The sequence below is a fragment of the Periophthalmus magnuspinnatus genome, chromosome 3 (genome assembly GCF_009829125.3).
Source record: "Periophthalmus magnuspinnatus isolate fPerMag1 chromosome 3, fPerMag1.2.pri, whole genome shotgun sequence".
Taxonomy (NCBI): Eukaryota; Metazoa; Chordata; class Actinopteri; order Gobiiformes; family Gobiidae; genus Periophthalmus; species Periophthalmus magnuspinnatus.
Genome location: NC_047128.1, coordinates 20,694,825 through 20,717,630, shown reverse-complemented (window position 1 = coordinate 20,717,630; position 22,806 = coordinate 20,694,825). Strand labels below are relative to the sequence as shown.

Here is a 22,806-nt window from a genome sequence, read left to right as displayed (position 1 = left end):
AATAAATTATGTTGGAATTATTCTTAACTACAGTGATTTCAGTAGAAATTTAAAAGAGTCTCTCAAATAAGTTTTCTAAGATGAAAAAGTCAAATGAAATTAATTTGATTTGCTATTATAATCGAACCCCTGTAATACATAATATCTGGTATCATATCGGTACTCGATATCAGCGAGTACTCAAAATGAAGTACTCATACTCGTTTTGGAAAAGTGGTATCAGTGCATCCCTAGCTGATACCAATTGTTTATAATCCAGAGAGACCAATGACCTCTGCCAATATTTTAGGGATGATATGTAGGGCTGATTTTAATCATTTTTCCCAGATAATTTTGTACAAAGTCATTCACGACATTGTTTTACTACAAACTGGATAGGAGAGCAGTGTAGTCACATTTTTGCAGTGCTCTCTTTGGACTGCGTTGGGATAAAGCTTTATGCATATATTGTTCATCATAAATATTTAGACATCTGGTCAGCCAAACAAAATAATGGCCTCTGCTGGAGATTTAAGACCAATGGCCACTATGCTAAAAATGCAAACTGCTCGACATATCGTCCAACTGATACTACATCAGTCCATCTCTAGCTACAACCAGTTCTATTTACTGGTCCTTATTTTATTCTGGATAGCCCCCATCCAGAAAAAGAAAAAGCACTATCTTTTCCGAGAGGGCATAAGTAAAATAAACGCTACTGTAACTGTGATGTGTCCTTCAGAAATAGCCTGCACTATTGAACTCTTCACAAAGCAAATGCAATGCACCGTTTACAGCCAGAGTAAAGGGCAAATAAGTCCCAATTTAACTCAAAATACACCATACTGTCTTTCTTCTATAGAAATGGCAGCATTGCGAGTGTGTATTTTTGGAAACCGCATTTATTTCTCACAATTTGCCATGGCTCCACGAGCGTTTGGAGAGTTGCAGAGGAGGCTTATGAAAAGGGCAGGAGGAAGACGAAATCTACAGAGACAAAGTGAGACAGTGAGACTGACTGACGCCGGCCTGGGCTTGAAAAAAGTCTGCTCCTGTGGGAATGAGCCCTGACAGCTGCTGCACCGCCATGTCCACACCAATGTGCGTTTGAGGCCTCCCAACTCCAAGACATACTACACTGGTTCAGTCACAAGGGCAGAAAAGATTAGTTTGCCCATAGGTTAAGAGCAGCAGCTAATGATAATATGGTCAAATTATGTTGGTACTTCTTTTTTTATTAATTGATTAATAATTGTCTAGCAAAGATGTGTGCTATTGACTAGGGTTGTCAAAAGTATTGGAAATCAGATTCTGATCAATACTAAAACATTCTAACATTTCCACAGCGTGCTTCAAGTGCTCATGCAGCATAAAACCACCTAGTCTAATATACGCCCATGGACCTCCATGAAACCGACCTTCACGACTGAGGCATTACACAGACCACATGGTAATATTAAAAAAGTACTATGATTTAATGTTGAAAATGGATGAGTGCTTTTAATTATAAATGTGGTATCGGAATTGAGTCTACTCCTTAGTATTGAACGTAAGTTTGACATTTTTGTATCGTGACATGACTGTTGACAAAATATATTTGCCATTTTTCTTGGCAATCAGTCAGAAACAAACATCTAAAGCTTGTGGTTGAGGTTTAAGTATTGAACATTAAGGGAAGGAATTGTAATATTGAACACAAAAATGCAGAAATATCTATACACTTCTGAAAGAAAAAATAAACAAATTTTACATGTAATGTGCTGTTTTTGCAGCCTTTATTATGGCGATTAGTTGTTGAAGGCCTAACAAAATATATAACTAAACAAGGTGTTGGCAATATGGCTAAATATGCAAGCTAGCCTTGGACCTCACACTACAATTAAAACTATCACTATTCATGAACAACTACTACTAAACTGAATAGCACATAATCACAATGTAAGAGCACAATGACTACAGTCACAAATGATTGTACTGCTTGGTTTAGAATTTGGTGCAAGATGGTCACTACAATTACAATATGGAGGGAAGCACTTCACTTCACTGCAGTAAACCTAAATTGGCATTACAGAGGAATGTGGGAGAGTTGGCTACGTTTCTGGCATGCTCCCTAAATCTAAAGACATTTTCTGCTGGTCCTGATAAATGAGGGACACAGGTTTCGATTTAAAATACAATTCCAAATCCCAAGTCAGACTGATTTGTCTGTGCTCACTGAAAAATTGGAGGAGAGTCTTTTGTTGGATAGTGTATCCTTTTCCAACATATTGCATTTTAAAACAGTACAGAAAATCTTGGTTGGTTTGTGTAGCTGGTTGATGAAACATATTTATATATTTTTTCACTGTAGTCATCCTTTGTTCTGGAGTTACCGGTAATTTAAAGTCTAAGTATGGTGCGTGTAAGATAATGCAGTTTTTTGTTTTTTCTTGTTGTTTTTTTTTTTTTGCCATTTAACAAATTAGAGAGTGTGTGCAAGTCCAAGGCTAAGTGTGAGAATGAGAGTGTGCCCATCTGGCAGTGGTGCGGTCTTCATGCCAGGTTACATCAGCGTCAACAAACACTTTCTGTTTACTTTTTCTACCAAGCGGAAAACCACATGTCCCTTTAATTATTGTCTTTGAACCAAACACAACCATTAAGAGACAGGGTTCTCAAAGGTATCAAAAATCTGTTAGTAATCCATACTAAAATCAGTATCGAAAATAGATAGTGATTTGAGCAGGTATCAATACTAAAAAAATCCCATAAACATGACAAAATTGGACCTTTCTTCAGGTTTAGAGAAATCTTGAACTTGATCAACACCAGTATAGAAACACATGGTGATTTGAAGAAAACACTTATTTTGTGCTGAAAATTACATTCTGTTGTGTAAGTGGTTTGTGTGGTGGTATCAAAATTGGTATCGAGTATTGAACCTTTTCCCTAGTATTTAAATTGATTATGAAATTTTAGTATCGTGACAACACTATTAGGAGAGCACACCTAATTTTATGAGGCTCTCAAAATCTGCAGATGGAAATTAGCTAAGATAGAATTTGATCTGTCTGCGTCATACATTGTAACAAAATCAATAAAATGAAAACTTGCATAATCAAAGGATATCTTTTGTCAGTGCAAATGAACATCTTGAAAGACTGCTGGTGATCAACAACACTTTTAATTTACTCTTAGAATCATTGTTTAATTTGATCAATGGATTCTGGTAACAAAGTGCATAAAGCATATATATTAAATTTGTTTTTGTTATAGTCCTTAACAAAGAGTTCTTAGTACGTCTTGTGTCAACCTAAGATGTAATAGGCTTATAAATGAATCAAAGTACATTGATTTCATTCATCATCTGGTTCAAGGCCAGCGACTAAGCTCAGTGTTTCAGTTCATCCACACCAACATTACCACGACTCATTACCATCATGTTCCTCTTCTTATCCCTAATATGAATTCATCTTGAACTTTTTGACTCCACTTAGCCCTGTTTCATTATCTGTCTTTTACATAACTGTGTACATTTTAAAACTGAACAGTTATTCGAGCCCAGATTTAGTTATTATTACTCTCATCAGAAATGTTGACAAAAGCGATTAAATGTTTTAAAAAGTAACTCAGGCATTTCATGGAGTCATTTTAATTTGGCTTTGGCTGAACTACTTTGTGTAGCGTTGAATGGCACGAGGATCTGTACTAAAATGATGGGACAAAAAATATGTAAATTAATCAAATAGAAAAATAATATAAAAATAAAAAAATGTACATGTACACTGTAGACTGAGAGTGGATGTGGATATTATAAGAAGTATCAAAAGTTGGTATTAGTAAAGTTACAATGGATAATATGATCCAATCGTCATTATAATTGTAGTTATATGATTAAAAGTGAACTATTATTACTGTTATTTATTATTAGCTTATTTACATTTTACACAATATTGGCCATTACATTTGGACTTACACAGCTACTGCAAAGAGTACAGGTATTAGTAGGTATTGATGTTGGAAAGGAGGTATCGTTTATGTATCAGTATAAAAAATATAAGACCTTAGTCAAAATGTATTACATTTACTGACACTGACCTGAGCGGGAATTTGACTTTTTATTTTTTTCAGGAACTTTCAAAGAAACAAACCTATCTTTTACTTTATCTTACCCCCCACCACTACCTCTTAATGAAGTCGCTCTGTTCCTATGTTTCCAATAAAGAGCTTTAAAGGATATTTTATCACAACAGAGTGTGACAGCTGAGACCACTGGTGTAAATCCCCTGTTTTTATAGAAGGAGGTTTATATGACTTAATTACAGCTGGCAGACCTATAAACGTGTAATTTATTTGTAGACAGTTTTATATTGATTTTTTTGCCCAAAGTGAGAAAGAGTTATGTTTCTTTTTCAAAGTCTGGAGGCTGGAGATGGCATTTTGGCTGAACCTAGAGCGCAGAGAATTACAATAATCCTGACCTGACAAGATGTAAGCATGGACGACTTTAAGATCGGTTGTAGATAAAATAAATGTAAGGTCCCACTGGCTGCGTTCCTTTATCTCTTTGCTACACATTTCAGCGTGTGCTTCTCCATCACATAAAGCCTCGGAGAGAATGGCATCTTGATTGTTTTCACTATTACATCGATGAGTAAACAGCATTCAATCACATGTGAGGTGTTAGTTTAAAGTCAGTTTCTATGGTAACTGACTGCGATCATAGGTATAGATGGGATAAGGACTGGAATTAAACAGCCTCTTGCCGTTAGATGCATAGATAAGTGGGACAGAGCTATTAGGTTGAACGATACGACAACCAATTTCCCTACGGGCTCAATAATGTCTACCTTATCATTACCGTCGCTTGATAGCAATCAGTTGTTTTAGGGCTGCGACAACTAATCACTTTAATTGAAGACTAATCAATTATTGAAATAACCAACAATGTATCACTAACTGCCATGTGGGCTAGAACGATGTCATCATAATCCCAGATGGGGGGCAAGAGTCAGTTTTCCCTATTTATTACATTGTACTTTCATAAGAAGTATCGAAAAGGAAAATTTACAAATGTTGAACCTGATTATTTATATTAGTGACTAGACCTCATTTCTTGCTATATTACAACAAATCTGAATATGCATTTTAGCTGCCCCCAATCTGTATTAAATATTAGGGGGGGGGGTTCTGCGTACATGCTTGTCCGTGGCAGAATTTTCAGTGGTTACTCTGGCGACACAATGCACACATAAGCAAATACAGACAAAAAAGTTTTAAGAAAACTCAAAATACAAAATGGGTTTAAACAACACATTTTCAGAAGCTTGTGCCCATATGAGCATTCATGGTGCAATTTAGGCGTTTGATGTTCGACATCAAAGGTGAGAGTGACTGAAAAACTGTTGGCTAATACTAGCTAACTTGTGACTGCAATATTATGTGTACTTTGTAGTTCCTATTGAGTCAGTTCTTTGTAATCAGATGGCGTTTAAATAAAGCTCATATTAAAAGGCAAACTTGACTAACAGAGCTTCAGACAGAGCAGAGCATTCAGTTAGCACCCCTTAGGGAATACTGCAAAGTATTAATACACAAACTCTAAAACATACCATGTGACTTCTGTTTTCTATAAATATGCTACAACAAAAAATCCTCACACCATAGTTTTCAGTCTTGTGATAATGATTGTAAATTACCTCCTGTTGTTCCTTCTAAATTTGGTGTCATGTTTTAATTTAAAAATGGGTAAACACTAACTTTTCAGCATTTTTTAGCATTTATTAACATTTATGTGAAGTGGTGAATGCTGAACCAGTGTGATTGCTCCTGGGGTTTCAGAAGTATAAGATACTAATCGATACTAAAACTAATATCAAATCTTGATACTCATTGAGCAGGTATCAATTCTAAAACAAAAGTCACATTCACTGGACAGAAATGAACCTTTCCAGAAAAGCTTTAGAATGATCTTGAGCTGTATCAGAGCAGGTATAAGACCACACTGACCCCTGGACGACTGAGGGATTACAGATATACAAGACCACCTGGTAATATAAAAGAAATTACTGCAATTGAAAATCACATTCTGCTCTATTTTATTTCACATTTTATTGTCTGAAGAAAGAGTGTGTTTATTATCATTGTGGTATTGGAATCGGTTTTGAGTATCGACTCTATTTCTTGGCATCATAATAGAGTATATTTCAGTGTAGTGTCAACACTATTAGCCACACAAGTACAGAGTTGGGTAGAAAATTTGAGTTTCTTTGTTATATTTTATGTTTTGTCATATAGTAACTCACATGGCTCTTTTTTACACATATGGAATAGATCAAGACACGTGCTTGAATTAGTTCCATGCCATGGAGTTGAACATTCCTGGAAAAATAATTAAATCTCCCTGGAGACAAACAGGTGACGGACCCTCCACCTGAATAGTTTCTCAGCACCTTTAATGAGAGAACCCTAGAATTTACATCTGTCTAAAAGGAGACAACTACTAAAAGGAATTACTTAAATACATCCATGAAAATACTTCTCCAAACAAACAACAAGAACCACATTCCATGGGTAAAATCTCACAGAAGTCAATTTAGCATAATATGTCTACTCGCTTGACTGGCTGATGGCTCTGACATCTCTTTGATCTGTTATAGAAGAAATAATCTGAAAGTGTTTATCACTTTTAGATACAGCTTCTGATATTTAAAAAGTGCAAGGTTGCTGTAAAAGGCCCTTGCTTATGTTTCTGCAAGTAAAGGATTAACAGTGTATAATGTGTAATTCTACTTTTCAATGTCAATTTTGAAATTATTTTCATTTACTTCTTCATTATGGCTTAACAAGTATGTAAGCATATTAAATGCCAACTTTTCTTCAGCAACCAGGTGAATTTAATAAAAGCTCTCTCATGTTATATACTGCTCACTGGGAAAGGTCTTAAAGCCCCTTCATGCTAATGTGCTAATGGTAAATGAGATTGCATTTTTCATTCAAGCCTTCCCGGGGGAAATTAAACTCATTACACGGGACACAGGAGAGGAAATACAGTAAATGAGCCCATTTGAAGCTGTCTGACATGGCAGCACATGCAGATCATTTCTCCTGGATTGGGTTAAATACTTATTTATCCCACTCTGATGTTGGAGCTGCCGCCATTGTTTGTCTGCATTTGTGGAAAATGGATGTATTCATCAAAAGGAAATGCAGTCTTTTCAAAAGGGATGGAGCCAGTGCTTTGAATGCCATTCCAGGAATGTACCTTTTTACCAAGTAAGCATAATATATAAGCCACCACTGCATCAGCCAGGAGCATAACTTAACACATATTAGGTTATCCTTGGTCACTCTCTGTGATGCTAGCATTAGATTATAAAGACTGTGTTGCCATCGTCAGTCAGAGGATTGGCCCATGCCCTCTGTTAAGTCCGCTGCATTTATTTTGTCCCTTAGCTGGTTCGTTTTTCCAGTGTGTGCAAATGGGTAGCAACAAAGCAATACATGCACAAGGGACTTGGGAAACCAGTGAACATGAATGGCTGTGCTCTTCTTCCATCTTGGTATATTCTAAAACTAGCTTCTGGTGACAACATATCACAGGCAGACCAAAGGTGGAGGTGAAGCCTTCTTATTTCAGTTGGCTTGATTTGAAGGACTTGAATTATTACCTTTACTACATTAAAATAAAAAGGGCAATCGGTCAATAATAGAGAAATTGAGATGATTATCCAATCAGAACTCAGAAGAAGCCTCACCTGTGTCTCGTTTGGATTTCCATTTTCAATGCTGAAATCCAGTCAGTTTAAATCTAAAACAACTGATTTAAATTAATATTACCTAAACCCCAACACCTGCAGACAGTTATTAATCAGTGCTAGTGCAGCCTCTGCAGCTCAGTGAGTGGATTATGGAGGTTCTGAGTTTTTACATGAGGCATGGCCTGTCCCTATACTGAGAATGGAGAAAATGTGTATTTGACCTTTATCTGCAGTTGTTTAGTTGTGTGCACAGGTTACATACAGTTCATTTAAAGGGTTTAGCAGCTCTGCTATTCTATTCTATTCAAATTTCTATATTCAATTTGAGTATATTGGCATGCTGGTTGCTGTGTGGTCACATTCTTTTCTTAAATTGGCCGGCTTCATTGAATTCCTCTTTTGCCAATGTAGTGAAAGAGCTGATTGTCCAAATGTGCCTAATCATCACTGTATGAATTAATGAAACTTGGTACAATTTGCCGGCTACTCCGCAATTACATGTCTGTCATTTGGGAACAAATAATTTTACTCCCAGCATCCACTTTTATTGTTACGAATAATGAACAATGGACATGCAGATAGAGAATTGCAGATATTTAGCCACTAAAAGCACACCACTGTTCTTTGATGCAGAACCTGTGAATCAACCTTCAAAGTCTGGTGAACACAAAGCATAAAACAAACAGCCACTGGTAGATAAAGCATTGTGGGCATCTAATTAAAAAGCAAATGATAGACTAAATATACATCAGAGATAATCAACAGTGATAGTAAGAGTCAAATGATCACTCAACCAAATACTGACTCCTTAATAAAAACCTAACGAAGCATTGTATGTTTGCAAATTTACTGCTGAAAGGAAAGTTGCTTGACAACATATTGCACAAGTTTACTTTGTGTTCCACTATTTACAACTTGTATAAACCTGTTGTTAAAGCTTTTTGTAAACCTATTAAACACATGAACACCATTTACTTGGTATAGAATTGTGTATGTGTATTGCTATTCCAGCCTCAAAATATTCTGCCTACTACTCTACTCCCTATGAGCTAGTTCCCTTTCTTTCATTGTCTGTAACTAATTGTAACTGTAACTGTTGTAATTGTTATAACTTTGGGGTGGCAGTGCTTCTGTAGTTCGCACATTCACTCCTAACCCCAAGGTTGACCGTTTACTCTCAGCTCAACTTGTACATATTGATGTTGTATACTTGGGCAAGACTCTTCACCCATCTTGTCTGTATATGAATTTTGCCAGTGAGTGATTGATGGTGGTCTGAGGGGCCGTTGGCACAGGTTGACACCCTCGCTTCCGTCAAGGCGGCTGTGACTTCAGAAGTAGTTTACCACCCATGTAGGGGCAGTCTGAAATACAGCTTTCTAAAACCAATGGATTATTATGAGTAAGCTCAAACAGATATTTCATCCTTGAAACTGAGCAACAATTAAAATAAATCATTATTATCGTTAAAGAGGGGGTATTACACTTCCACAGTGTATTCATTTGTTAAAACCAAATATTTAAATCTCCATATTACCTTTCATTGTCATTTTTTGGCGAGTATAGCATTTTCAAAACAATAAAAGTGCTATCACAACAGAAACAGTGCGCATCCCCTTAATGAAACTACTGCACATCGCATCAGGTTTGTGAAGTTGTAGTGTATTGTTTTATTTCACGCTTTTGTATATGAAAAATTGCCAGGCAGGAGCGTGGGTGACGTAGACGTTAGATTAAAAAGGGAAGACAATAATAATTTGTGGGACATTTTATATAATCATGATAATTTACAAAAAACTAAAATAATCACCCTTAAATGAACAGAATGTGCAGAAAAAAACTGCTCTGATGATCTCTTCTAGATCACTGTTGTTTTCACTTATAACAAAGTACAAATCTGTAACAGTCGTTTAAATATGGAACCTATTGATAATATTAAAATGATAATTATTTAATGTCATGACATTTTTAAACTTTCAGCTATTTTAATGATTATCATGCTATACAGTAATTATTTGACTTGATAATTGAGACACCAAATTTTAATATCGTTCCATGCTTAGTAGACTTATTGACTGAGCGTACATTATATACATTATAACATAGCAGAAAGCTCCAAAAAGTCAATTTAAAATATCACCTCCTCTTCAAATAAAGTTGAGCAGACTTTTTTTTATATATATTGTCTGTGAAGAGGTCATTTTCAGTTTGACTATAGTAGGACCAAAGTGTACTGCATTTCAGAACAGGCACATAATCTTAATACGTTAGCCACCTACTGCTGTCTTAACCTATTCACCCCTCATGCGTCTGTAAGCAGTCCAACTCCTTTATTGCCCTCTCCTAATGTCAGCGATAACAGCAGGCTTCCAAATAACCCAATATACTATAGACCCAAGACATTTTCATTCCCGGGTGCCATTTGCCACCGCCTGAATATTGTTTACTTCACACGTGCCGCTCTCCTCCCCACCCCTCTCATGTTATAGATGCCGAGGTCTATTTTTGCCCCAACAATTTATGTCCCTGAAGCGTGAAATATACTTGACTTGTGCACATCCAAGCATACAAAAGAGGCATGAGAGAAGGCAGAGTCGGAGAAGTGAGAATGCTGCGGCACCCAAACTGCTTAAGGATGCTGCGGGTGCCGTAAAGTAATGACTGGGGTTGTTTCGGTGAATGTGAGCGAGAGAGAGAGCATTAGCATAAACAAGGCCACCAGTGAATGCGCCGCTAACATGTTCTCCTTCTAGGGCTTTTAGTTCATTAGACGAGGACAGGAGGAATGCAGTTGTTCAAAGTGCCACATAACGTTCTCAGATACGTCATCTTCTCACTTTCAGACTTATTCATTAACTTAACTCGCCATCTGCGTCAGTGGACAGGGATTTTCCTAAGTGCAAGCAAAAACCAACTGGTAGCATATCTGGATTGATTGTCTTTCAGTAACAGTTAAAGAACAAATATTATGCATTATTTTTTGAATACCTTTGTGTTGGAATTATATGATTTAGAACTTAAAATAATGCTTAATTATAAAGCAAATGCAGCCTCAGTGTTTATCTGGTGCAGTTTGCCATCAAATTGTGTTCACTACTAAAGTATACTTATATCGAGTCTGGAGATGATTTACGGACTTAAAAACTGAACAGGGTTTCTATCTATGACATCACAATCCTGGGGAAATTCAAACAGTAGTGGACTTTTTACGGAGGATTACTGAAACCAGCATGAATGATGTGAAATACAACTCCAGGTATGTTTTTAAAGAGGGAACAATATTCTAACATGGTTAAAAGCTCAAAAAAGGCATTTTTGTATAATATGTATTTTTAAAGGTTTACTGATGAGTTTGCATGTATTCTACCTGTGAGTTACATATCCATAGTGAAGGGAAACTGGCCTTGTAACATCAGCTTTTTTCCATGGAGATAAAGTGGTGAGAACATGAATGCTATATTGTGAAACATTCCAGGCAAAGCAATAACATCTACATTGAAACAAGCAGGTGGTGGATCCTACACCGACAAAGTTACATAGTGCACCTTTAAAGAAAACTTGTTTTTCATTATTCTAGGTTTTATAAAGATTTATAATAGTGATATTACACAACCTTTTCCTTTGAAGCAGCTCCTCTATGCATCAGTTCACTTATTTGAATTCTTATACAAGTTGCCAGACACCCTCTGGTGGCAACAGTTGGAATTGAAGCATGTTGAAATGACACTTTAGCTGCATTATTATTATGAACATGAACATCAACACATGATGCACCTCACCAAATGTTTTACTTTAACATTGTAACATGTTCCAGACGGGGAACATTGCAATGAAGGAAAGAAGGAACATGACGCAAGGAGGACATCTTCTACATGACTCTTAAAGGGCAAAATTAGTCCACCTCGTTTTTGCCAGCGCAAGATACTGATATATCTTGACTTCTGCCTGAAGATACTGATATGTCCTGACTTCTTACTGAAGATACTGATATGTTCTGACTTCTGACTGGTGTAAACTGTCATTGCAGCAAAATGAGACACAAAGCAGTGTCTCAAAAGTGCACCAAGTATCAAAAAGTATAAAGCTCCAGCTCACATTGCCCATTTGTACATATGTGAAAAAGGGGGTGATACATTATTCAAGCGATGTTGGACATTTGGTATGTCCAACATGGCATTTTATGGTTTGTCACTCAAAGCCTCAGTATGTTTTTTTGTTTGTTTTTTTTTTTTTTACACAAAACAGTCTGAAATAAAAAGCATGTTTACACATTATGGATGTTTTTATTGCACTGACAAAAAGCATGTTTCCATAGCAGGCATTTATCTTAAAGTAGTCTCTTATTTAGCCTGGAGCAGGGCCACCTCCTGCTTGTTTCCATGGAAATGTTCTTTTGGCTATAATATTCCAGAGTACTGTATAAAATTGATCCATCTCTGTGGAGAATCTTCCAAAGTATGGTCTTAACTTTCCATTTCCATGGAATTATGCAGTTGACCGTCCAGAAAGTTACATACCATCACTTTAAATTATTTATAATGTATGGACACAAGTAAAAGAAATTGTACCTTATTTGTGTGTTCATTTGACAGAAGAAATAGGGTTGATAATACAATGGTAGCAAGACATGCATATTATTTAAAGGCATATAGCACTGAATGTGTTGAGAATAGCCTGATGTGAGTGAGGGCGCCGTCCTTATGACATTAGGCTGAGCTCTTGAAAAGGACACAACCAAATGTGAAGTGAACTAAATATGTAATAAACTTTATAACATGGTTTTAAAGCTTTAAAAGGCGGTATTATGCAATGTCACCTCATCAGAAACATGACTGAAGAGGTTTTATATCCATGAGTGTTTAAATAATTTAGCGATATCTCCTGGGCCCCACATTCAAACCCTCCTTGTGTTTAGCAGAACCATTCTGTCCAATGTTCAGCCCACAAGCCTACGCCATCCATGCTCCTGCATAACAATTTTCCTGATGCGATGTGCAGTAGTTTCATTAGCGAAATGCATGCTGATTGTAACGTGAAGGGGGAACAGGGCTCCAGACTAACTATTTGAGTTGGGTGCACCATTGCATCTAAGCTTTTCATTTGGGTGCACCAGAACATGATTTGGGTGCACTAAAACCCAATACTTATCAAGGCTAAATGTATAACTTGGTCAATTACTGTTACCCAGATATACAATTCATACTGTGTTTTCTGTATGGAGTATAAACTAATTTCACAAATTACTAATTTTATTTACTCAAAGTAGTTTATTTGGTCAAATAAATATAAACACTATCAGCCTATGAGTTTATTTAATAAGCTATTAAATAAATACTGACTTTAAAAACTAGTCACAGTGAGAGGTCTGCGCTTTTGAGTTTACAATTCACTTTAAAGTGAAACCATTTAATTTCAATTGTTGATCTTTGACATCTTTTGCTGTCTTTTTTCACCTTGCCCAATGGCAGCCTCATCAGTAGATGTGAGGGGACAGGAGAGCGAGTGAATTACTGCTTTAAGTTGTCAATTAAAACATTTAATTGTTTTCCATATTCTTTTATTGATGTTTATAATGTGGAGAGAGAACATAAGAGGTGATGTGATGAGGATCAGGTGCACCAGTTTTAGGTGCATGTGCGCCCCATTTGGTCGCACTCTTAAGCCCTGAGGGGCAGTGGCTTAAGTGATGCTCAGAGTCAGAAATGAAAATGAAACTTATGTGTTATTAGCATTTTTAAAAATTAAAAGCTAACATGGTGATCTAAATGTTATTGTGTTAACAATTAATACCTCTTTTTTAATTTACTTCTTTACGAGTAAACTGGTCATTTTAAACATGTTTACATGTCAAAGAATAATTTTTACTACACCAGCTCTTTCTGATGCAGTAAGAAAAAGCATCTGCAAAATATTACCAAACACGTTGCATACACATGTTACACTATATTGAAAAGTTGTTTTTTTTCACATAATGTGGAGCCATAAATATAAGATATATGTGTGTTCAGTATGTATATGGTGTTTAGGGATGGTATATTGGTTATCTGCAATATCAGAGGATTTCCCCAGATTTTAATATTGGTCCAGTGTTGAAAATTTAGCCCATATTTGGGAGCAGTATTTCTTCTGTACTGCCCCAGTCACTGTGGTTCCATGTGTCGTTACTAGTTTGTCGTAAGTGCATCAGATTTGTCTTTTTCAGCTGACTACATCCCAGATAAATACATTATAAGTTAATTTGTAACCTCACTGTATATCAAAATTTTGTCTGTATTATAGATTTTAAAGGCTTAATTTTGTGAAAAGATGAGAAACAATCCAGTATCTGCTAAAAAAAAAAAAAAAAAAATCCACATTGGATGATTTCCAATGGTGTCAACTGACCTGCAATAAGACTTGTTAGATTTGGAACGTTGTACATGTGTTTTGTTTTGAGATTTGTACTGTATAAATTTGTCCCAGGGACAGTTTAATGAGATTGCGTGTTACTGTCTCCAGTTTATTTATTCCCAAAGCGCAGCAGAGAGGATTTGTGTGTGCGAGGAGCAGGTGTGCTGAGGTGACCAGATGTGAACGGGGTTGTCCAATTTACAAAGCCTGACGCGCTAAACCCCTCAGCTATGTTTACCCAGATACAAAAGCCAAATACAGCACCTTCCTGCACCCGACATAGATCTGTATTTACACCTTATTCAAGTGGGCTACACGTTTTGGGTCTGATATCACTGAACTGCATAAATGATTTTATTTTATTTATTTATTTATTTATTATTATTTATTTTTTTGAAAAAGCTTTGACATTTGAAAATAGCATTTAAAGCAGTAGTTTTAGTCATTAGAGAGTCATTATAAAGCACAAACTGTTATTTTTAAATGCCATATTTGAAAATTAAGAAGCAAATTGTGAAATGATTTTAGACTTATTTTTTGTTTTTAATACTAGACAAACAACAAAAAGCTAATAATCTACCATCCATTATTCAACTAAGGAATATTCAATGTTCCAGAGTCTGTGACAATGTCTTAGTTGGTTAAGCACACTGCCCACAAACGGCATGGTAAATGGTCACATTTTTATATAGCGCTTTTCCACCTTCAAGGCACTCAAAGCGTTTTACATTATAGAACCACTCAATCATTCACGCACACATTCATACACCAGTGTACACAGACACTGGGGGTGAGGTGGGTTAAGTGTCTTGCCCAAGGACACAACGACAGCATTCATATGTGAGGGCTGGAATCGCACCACCAACCTGTGGGTCAGTGGATCTGACTGCTCAACCAATGATGTTTATGTCGAGAGCGGGATTTGAACCGCCAACTGGATCAGTGGACAAACACTCTACCCGATGAGTTACTGTCGCCCATGGTGGACATCTGGTGTAAAAGCAGAACATTCTTATCATAGCCTATGCTTCTATGACACAAAAATATATAAATTGTCAGGGTGACCTGAGTGATGGCGGAGAGGAGTACCTGAGTGATGGCAGAGCCATCAGTTTGCAGTGACGGTGGCGGTGCTCGCCGACTCGAAAAATATGAGATTTACGAAACTTTTTGTGGCATGGTGATTGTTGAGGATGAACTTTTAAATTTTCTGGTTGTCAAAATGCGCACTCTGGCGCAGGATGAAATCATAATGCTGGCTACATGAAATTTCTCATGAATTGAGGACTTTAAAAGAATCCTTTTTGAAGTTTGCCCTAAAATGGTCCTGCGTAATATTGTGTATGAAGGGGCACAAAAGGACATTAACATTATCAAGACATGTTTGAAATTGGTTAGTGAAGCTGGTGAAAACATCCCCTGGTTTGTTTCACACTGCTTGGACAATCTGCTGCTGGTTGAATCTGGCAATATTGATGCCTCCGTGCTGCTAACCAGGCTGGAGCAACTTGGCCCGGCGCTTTCGACTATGAGGAAGGCATGTAAGTAAGTAAAAACCTGTATAAGACTGCAGAAAGCATCGAACAACAAGTATCAGCATTTGAGGGAGCTCAGTTTGGACACAGGGATTGTGCACTACGCGAGAGGGTGACGTTAATGCGTCTTTATGGAGACGCAACATGTTGATGAAATTGCCAGGCCGCTGAAACCCAGACCAGAGAGTGGTCCACTGCCGTCAAGGAGGGTCAGCATTTGAAGCATGTGCCCATGGCTGCTGCTAACCTGACAAGGTGTGCTCCCGTGAAAGAGTGAAGGAAGATGGGCATAACTAGGACAAGTACCGTTAGCACTGTCAGGTCTGTAACTGAACTAAAATTGGTGAGAGTGTTTGCTGCACACTTTGACCACACATTAGAAGCATGTTGAGTGATTATTTGGTGGATAAACCTAACAAGACTGCAGTGTGTAGGACAATAACGTCAGGTCACTGTAGAGAGCAATGATGTCTCCTGCATGTGTGATTGTGAAGTGTGGCAAGTAGGGCCGTTTGTGCTCTGTGATTATGTGGCACGTAGGGCTGGGAGAATGCAGGTCAATGGGCCTATTGTCATATCAACACCATGTCCTTTGCCGTTGTTCCCTGTAATGCTCATGGGTTGCGCGTTGGATACAGTGAAGGAGACATAACCCATCGTACCGTAGTGGACACATTTTTAAAAACGTGATGAGCTTTTTGGCTCAACAGGACCTTGAAAAGCTTAATAGTGTACACAAAAAAATTTAATGGAGCAGAGGAGTCTACCACTGGTCTTAACACAAAATTTTTCACAGGTAGAATAACAGGCTGAGTTACATAAGAAATATGACTCCATGACAAATATACTGAGACTGGAGGTTGATTGGGCCATAGGGCTTGAAGTCAAGAGTAGAGATGGCAAGTTCATCATCTCGAATGTCTATACTCTTTACGAATGTGCTCAAAATGAGAATGAATATATAAATAGAGTTGCTGGTATTATGCCATTCATCCAAGTCCTTGACCGCACATGCATATTTATTGTTGTGGATATGAATGCCGACTTTGTAGAATCTTTTTGCAAATCATTTAAAATATTTTTGTGCTGAAAATGGCCTAGTGCTAAAGACAGTTTTACATATGTGAGCTTGATCACTGTATATGTACTACTGATGCACATGCTTCTGTTGCCAACATGCAGATCAGATATGACTTAGCCACATTTCATCACCTGCTATTTGTTGTTAATTGCAATCTGGACAATGCCCCTAAAGTAACTTTTGTTAGAACAGCTGGTTATGATGAGAGAGTGGACTGGTCTAATCTTACCTGTGAGGAGATTCATGCATATACTCAGAGGACACACTCAAATCTTAAACATATAGATATGCCTAGAAATGCTATATTATGTTGTGACGTCAACTGTACAAATCAGGAGCTCTGTGTCCTATTATGTTTGTTGTGCAATAAAATTCTGTAAGCCTTAATTAGCTCTGGGAAACCTTGTCAACACAGAACATGCTCTGACAGTGGTAAAGCGTGGTGGAATAGACATGTAGAAGAAGGCACATGCGGACGCCACACTGCATGTAAAGCTGTTTGAATGCAAGAAACATGCTAATGGCAAGTTCAAATATGCACTCAGGTATGTAAGGAAAAATGAAAGCAACTGAGAGCAGAATCACTGGCAAAATATCTGACTTGTGGAAAGAATGATGAATAATTGTAGAACTACTCACTTTTCTATTATTGATGGATAGAGTGGCTCACACAATATTTATCAGTTATGGCAGAAATTCTATAGAGATTTGTTTAATTGTATTGTTACAGCCCCAGGCCTGCTTTTTTCTTTTTTTTTTTGTATCTGTGCTACGTTTTATGTGTGTGATTGAATCCCCTTTTCCCCATGCAATCCTGGCTGTGTGAGCCCTCGCTGCGGGTTGGAGGACTGTTTTCACACCTGGCCAATTCTGTGTCTCACCTGCAGCCGCCTTCCCTATTTAAGGAGATTCAACACACCCACTCGGGGCTGCTGGCCTTTGTGACCAGTCTGCCATTTTGTCTGTGTCTCGTTTAGTTCGTTAGTCACTCATTTGTCTCTGTGTCTAACTTTGTGTTATTTTGTCACTTGGTTCTATTTGTAGGTTTATGTGACTTGTGGTTTGGCATTGTTATGTGTCCTTTATTTTGTCACTCATGATGATTTTTTTTTTTTTTTTTTTTTTGAGACCCTTGCTCTCTGCCAACCTGTTAGTTTTGCTTTCCTAGTTTAGGTTCTTTTGTTTATACATTTTCACAACTATTTTATCCCGCTTTTGTTAATTCGCCTTTTGCAATCCTGTTTATTAAATTACAACTTTATTTATACCATTTTAACATCTTGGTTTTTGTTACTTCCCTAACCCTGGCAGAGCTGGGTCATAACAATATAAAGGGAAAAAAAAAGCTACTGTTGGTCCCATAGAAATCAATAATGGGATAATAGTAACACCACAAGAAGTTTTTGATGCAGTACTCAAAGTCATGTAGCATTGATAATATTACATCTGAACACCTAAAATTTGCAAGCAGAAGGTTGTACCCCTTACTGGCAAATTGCTTCACAGGTTTTATGATACATGGTGTTCTGCCAGAGTCCTTCCTATCAGCTCTACTTGTTCCTGTGATCAGAGACAAAGCAGGCAACCTTAATAGCATGACTAATTATTTGCCTATAGCTTTGGCTAGCTGTCTTTCTTAAGTTATTCAAAACAGACAGACCCTATTATTATTATTACACTTCTACCCGCCAGACGGACTCTATTTGTACACTTCTGCCCACCAGTTTTAAACATGGCCATGGTACAAACACTTCAGCATCATAGCCAGAGCTCAACTATGCCAAACTAGCCAAACATAGGGTCCCTAGTTACCTCATCGTGCTTCATATTTTGGTACACTCAGTAGACCATGCAGGTAAAATGAGGGGAGTCTTCCTCTGACACCTTGAGTCAGTAATGAGGTTCGTCAGGGAGTGATTCTCTCTCGTGTTGTTTAATGTATACATGAATGACCTGTCTGCGGAACTTAACTGTAGTGTCAGTCAGATGTTTGCTAACCGTGGCGTACACTCTTGTTCTGCTGCACTTCGACGTTTGCAGTACGGTTTAATGTGTAGACTCTAAGATAAAGAAAAATCATAGAAATTTGTATTGTCACGATACTTAAATTTCAAACTTCATTTCAGTACTAAGGAATAGAAACTCTGATTCCGATACAATGATAATAACAAAAACACTATTTAGACAATACGATGTGATTTTCAACATTTAAACGTAGTACTTTCTTTTATATTTCAATGTAGTGTTCTATCCACATAATGCAGATGGATCACTATAGAACCTATGTGTCTTACACTTGCTTTGATGCAGCTCAAGATCATTCCAAAGATATTCAGGAAAGGTTCATTTCTATCCTGATTCTGACTTTTTTCAGTACTAGGTCTAGTATTGGTTAGTATCTGATTTTCAATACCAAAAATATTGATTACTTTGGATCACTATACAATTTTTTTTAATTCAACTCATCACCCCATGCCCAATTTCCTCCGATGTTTAGAATTGCTTGTAAGAAATCCAAGAAGTTATTGAAGTACTATATAGCGGCACGCTGAATATTTATTTACCAGTTATCTATAGTTTTGTTAGTAGGTCATTAGTGCTTCAACCAGGAGAGACAAAACAGAGTTACGTGCACTCTAAAACGACACAGTTGGAGCCAACTTAAATAACGCTGACTGAAAGAGTGTCGGTGATGTGGTTATGGAAAGGAAATGAAACAACAATTCCAACCTAGAGCCCAAACTGTAGTGATAAAGAGGATGAATGGAGAGGTTGAGGTCACTAATGGTTTCGCTGCTGGAGATTAGGAGAGGGTTGGTTTAGGGCTGGGTCTGAATCTGATCCCTGTGACACATTGCTTTTTTGAGATTGTCATAGTGTGATTCAGTGCTTTTCTGTTTAACGCAGCTGTGCGCTCAAACAAAGGCACTAATCTCGCCCTTCTGTTGGTCAGTTTATGCCATGGCTTTGAGTGTGTGCCAGGTACACATCACAGTGAAGTGTGTAGCATATGGCATTTGCAAAGCCAGAATTTACTTTTTGAAGCTTTTTGCCATGTTTCAAAAGGTTTAAAATGTTATCCATACATTTGAGAAATCTGGCAATCTCTCCCGGTCCCTAATCGAACCTCATGTTTAGCCGACAAGCCCACATCACCCATACTCCCACAGCCAGGTTTCATAAATATACTTCAGGATACAAAACAATACATTAGAACTTCACAAAGTTGATGTGATGTGCTGTAGTTCGCTGATGGCACTCTGAAGGGAGCATGTAGCACTTTAAAACGATAAAACGTAACATGGTGTAACACTGTAAATACAAAATTGTCATCTAAGCTCTGGAAATGGTGGTATGTTTGTATAATTTGCTTCATGTATAGTTCATTGGTTGATACGGTGACCGGAGGCAGGAATAGGGCGGAATTTATGCTTTGAAACCATTATATTATCCCATTCCCTTCTCTAATGTATTCTCGTCTTGTGTTCCCTTCAGGCTGCAGCATCCTGAGCTCGATGGACCCCCTGCTGTGCATCACCCTCCTGTTCCTGCATAACCTGCTCCCGTTCCTGTTGGCCCACTGAAGACATTTCAACCAAAATTCAACCGACAACCTACCCGCCCGACTACCACTCTCTCACTCTCTCAAAAAACCAAAATGCCAAACGAGCAGCCGGTGGGGTCAGGGGGATCGGGTTTCACATCTTATATACTCGCCACACATCACCGCAGGGAGTGACGGCGATGCAACCGGCACCCGAAACTTCAAGAGAGTTTGAAAATTATCGAATGGACTTAAATAAAGATTGAACACTGACTTTTTGGACTCTATAGGAGCTCGTGCGGACGTTTTGGGAGAAAGAATACAAAAAAAAAAAGCAGGATTACGGGATGCACATTGGCCAGGCGGAGCGCTGCCTCTACTCTGCATAGCACCGGCTTCACGCATGGCCCTCCTCATATTACTAGGTCACCGCCATGTTTGTTTTTTTTTCGAAAGCATCTCCACTGTGAATCCTGCTTTTAACCAACACCAGTCACTTTAATAATGTGAGCCCTTCGGTTGGTTCGAGACATCTGTTTTATGAGAAAAAAAATAAAGTGTGATCTCAGTGTTATGTTTTTGCTTTTAACGGAGAGGAGGTTTTGGAACATTCGCATTATACGGAGGTGAAATTATTCAGGCTGTGTTGGTCTAATGTACTTTTTGTCCACCCCGTAGATGAAAACGACAGTGGAAGAATAGTGGGGCTGCATGTGGGAAGTGTGAAGAGGCTTGAGCAAAAATAAAGATTGGTGATGAAAGAGTGAAGTTTAATTGGACACATTTCAACAGGAAGGGAGAGCTGGTCAATAGTGCACAGATGGAAACATTTATTCAATATGGTGTTTTTCCAAGGCTGAAAAAAATATTTGTATACAAAATGTTAGGTCAACTGATACTAAACTTTCAGCATGTGGTCACTGTGGCATTGCAGTTTAAAGAAGAAATAAAGTTATCTAATGAGTCGCAATGGAATAGTGGGTTGGGTGTTATTCCACCAGTGTAACAGTCAGAGATTCAGGTCCAAACTTGCCATACGGACGTTAGGCTAGCTAGACAGTCGTTGGACTAGCTTTACACTTTACCCACATTGCTCACTTCAGTTGTGGTAACGTGGCTGGCAGTATCTGGATGGGTCATCGGGCATACAATAAATTAGACGTACATTTATATATATTATTTCCAATTATAAATACATTCATAAGGGAAAAAATTAATATGAACTATAGAGGAAAATTCAGATCTAAAAATGTGCCATTGCGAGTTTAACATTGCATCCATACAGGGCTATATTGTATCTATAAGAGAGACCTGATGCCTTGGTGGTGGTCCGCACTTTCTGAGCAAGTCTTAATGTGTAGCACTACAGTTGAAATGCTCCTCTACATTAAATATGCATATGTTTTAATCCTCTAAATTACAATTGCCTATTCTGATATGGAGTCGATTTCATCTTACTAATAAATTATGTTTTTGTCTTTACTGAGCGCAACATTTTGTAACCCTTTACTTTTAAAATGTATAGCCTCAAAGTCATTTGCATGATTCCTTGATATATATTAAAAAACAATCCGATTGCCACTTAAAAACTTCAGTATGTAACTCAAAGTGTGCAATTTTGAAAAAAAACTTTATGTCCTATCATTTAACTTATTTTCATATAAAAAGAGTTACACAATGTTGCTCTGAGAATAGGCCTACAGTATTGGTTAAGCTTCTGCCCTGATTAAAAACATTATAATTGGCAACAAGTGAATATCTTTTGCCATAAATTAATTAGTGAAGTATCCACTATTGTTCCACTGTCGTCTGTCCACTCCACGGAGCCAACACATTTGTCTCATGGCTGTGTTCCATCATGTAAACACTGAATAAGCTGATCTATTTTGATTAAGATAAGGCACACCTGACCATTGTTGTTGTTTATCACCTCCAATGATGTTTATTTTTATTAAATCGATGGTGATCAAAGTGAAGACATTTCATTTCTACCAGACAAATAGATTTATTGGTATCTCGCCAGCTGCGGTTCAGATGAAGGTTTATTGTTTTTGTAATAAAAGGTAGATTTGAAAAGGTGGCACGAGTGTATCTGTGTCTTTCTTATAAGTCTAGGCTTTTTAAAAAGGGGGTATTATGCACATTTTTTTTTTAGCTTTCTATTATATTAAAACGTTCCCTCATCAAAGCCATGCCTGACGTTTTTTTAAAGTGGAACTAAACACCTAAACTCCGCCCACAACCACATTTCAAATAGAGCTGCTAAACTGGGCAGTACCTGGAGGATAACGACTGAAAAAAAAAAGAGTGAGTAGGTGGGGTCTGGACTTATAATGAACGGTGTCTAACAGGTATCCATACTTTAAACTCCGCCCCTGCAGCTGCATGTTTGTAAATAGAAACACCTCATTGTAATCAGAGCAGTCTTTTGTGATGTCATCAACTACTGGAAAAAGTAGAGGTCAGTGAAGGTAGCACAACTTTAGATTTAGACGTTTTTTGACAAGAAAGCTGCAAATTTACCTAGTGTGCACTAAA

General features: G+C 37.5%; 1 protein-coding gene across 1 annotated transcript in view; it reads left to right on the top strand.

Annotated features, from left to right (window-relative positions):
* Positions 1-22,302, top strand: part of vstm2b (V-set and transmembrane domain containing 2B) — a 47,681-nt gene extending 25,379 nt beyond the window's left edge. Inside the window, exon 5 of the mRNA XM_055231683.1 lies at positions 20,220-22,302. Within this exon, the coding sequence (XP_055087658.1) occupies positions 20,220-20,308 (89 nt within the window). The 3' untranslated portion in view covers positions 20,309-22,302. The remainder of the gene's footprint in view (positions 1-20,219) is intronic.
* Positions 22,303-22,806: the final 504 nt, after the last annotated feature.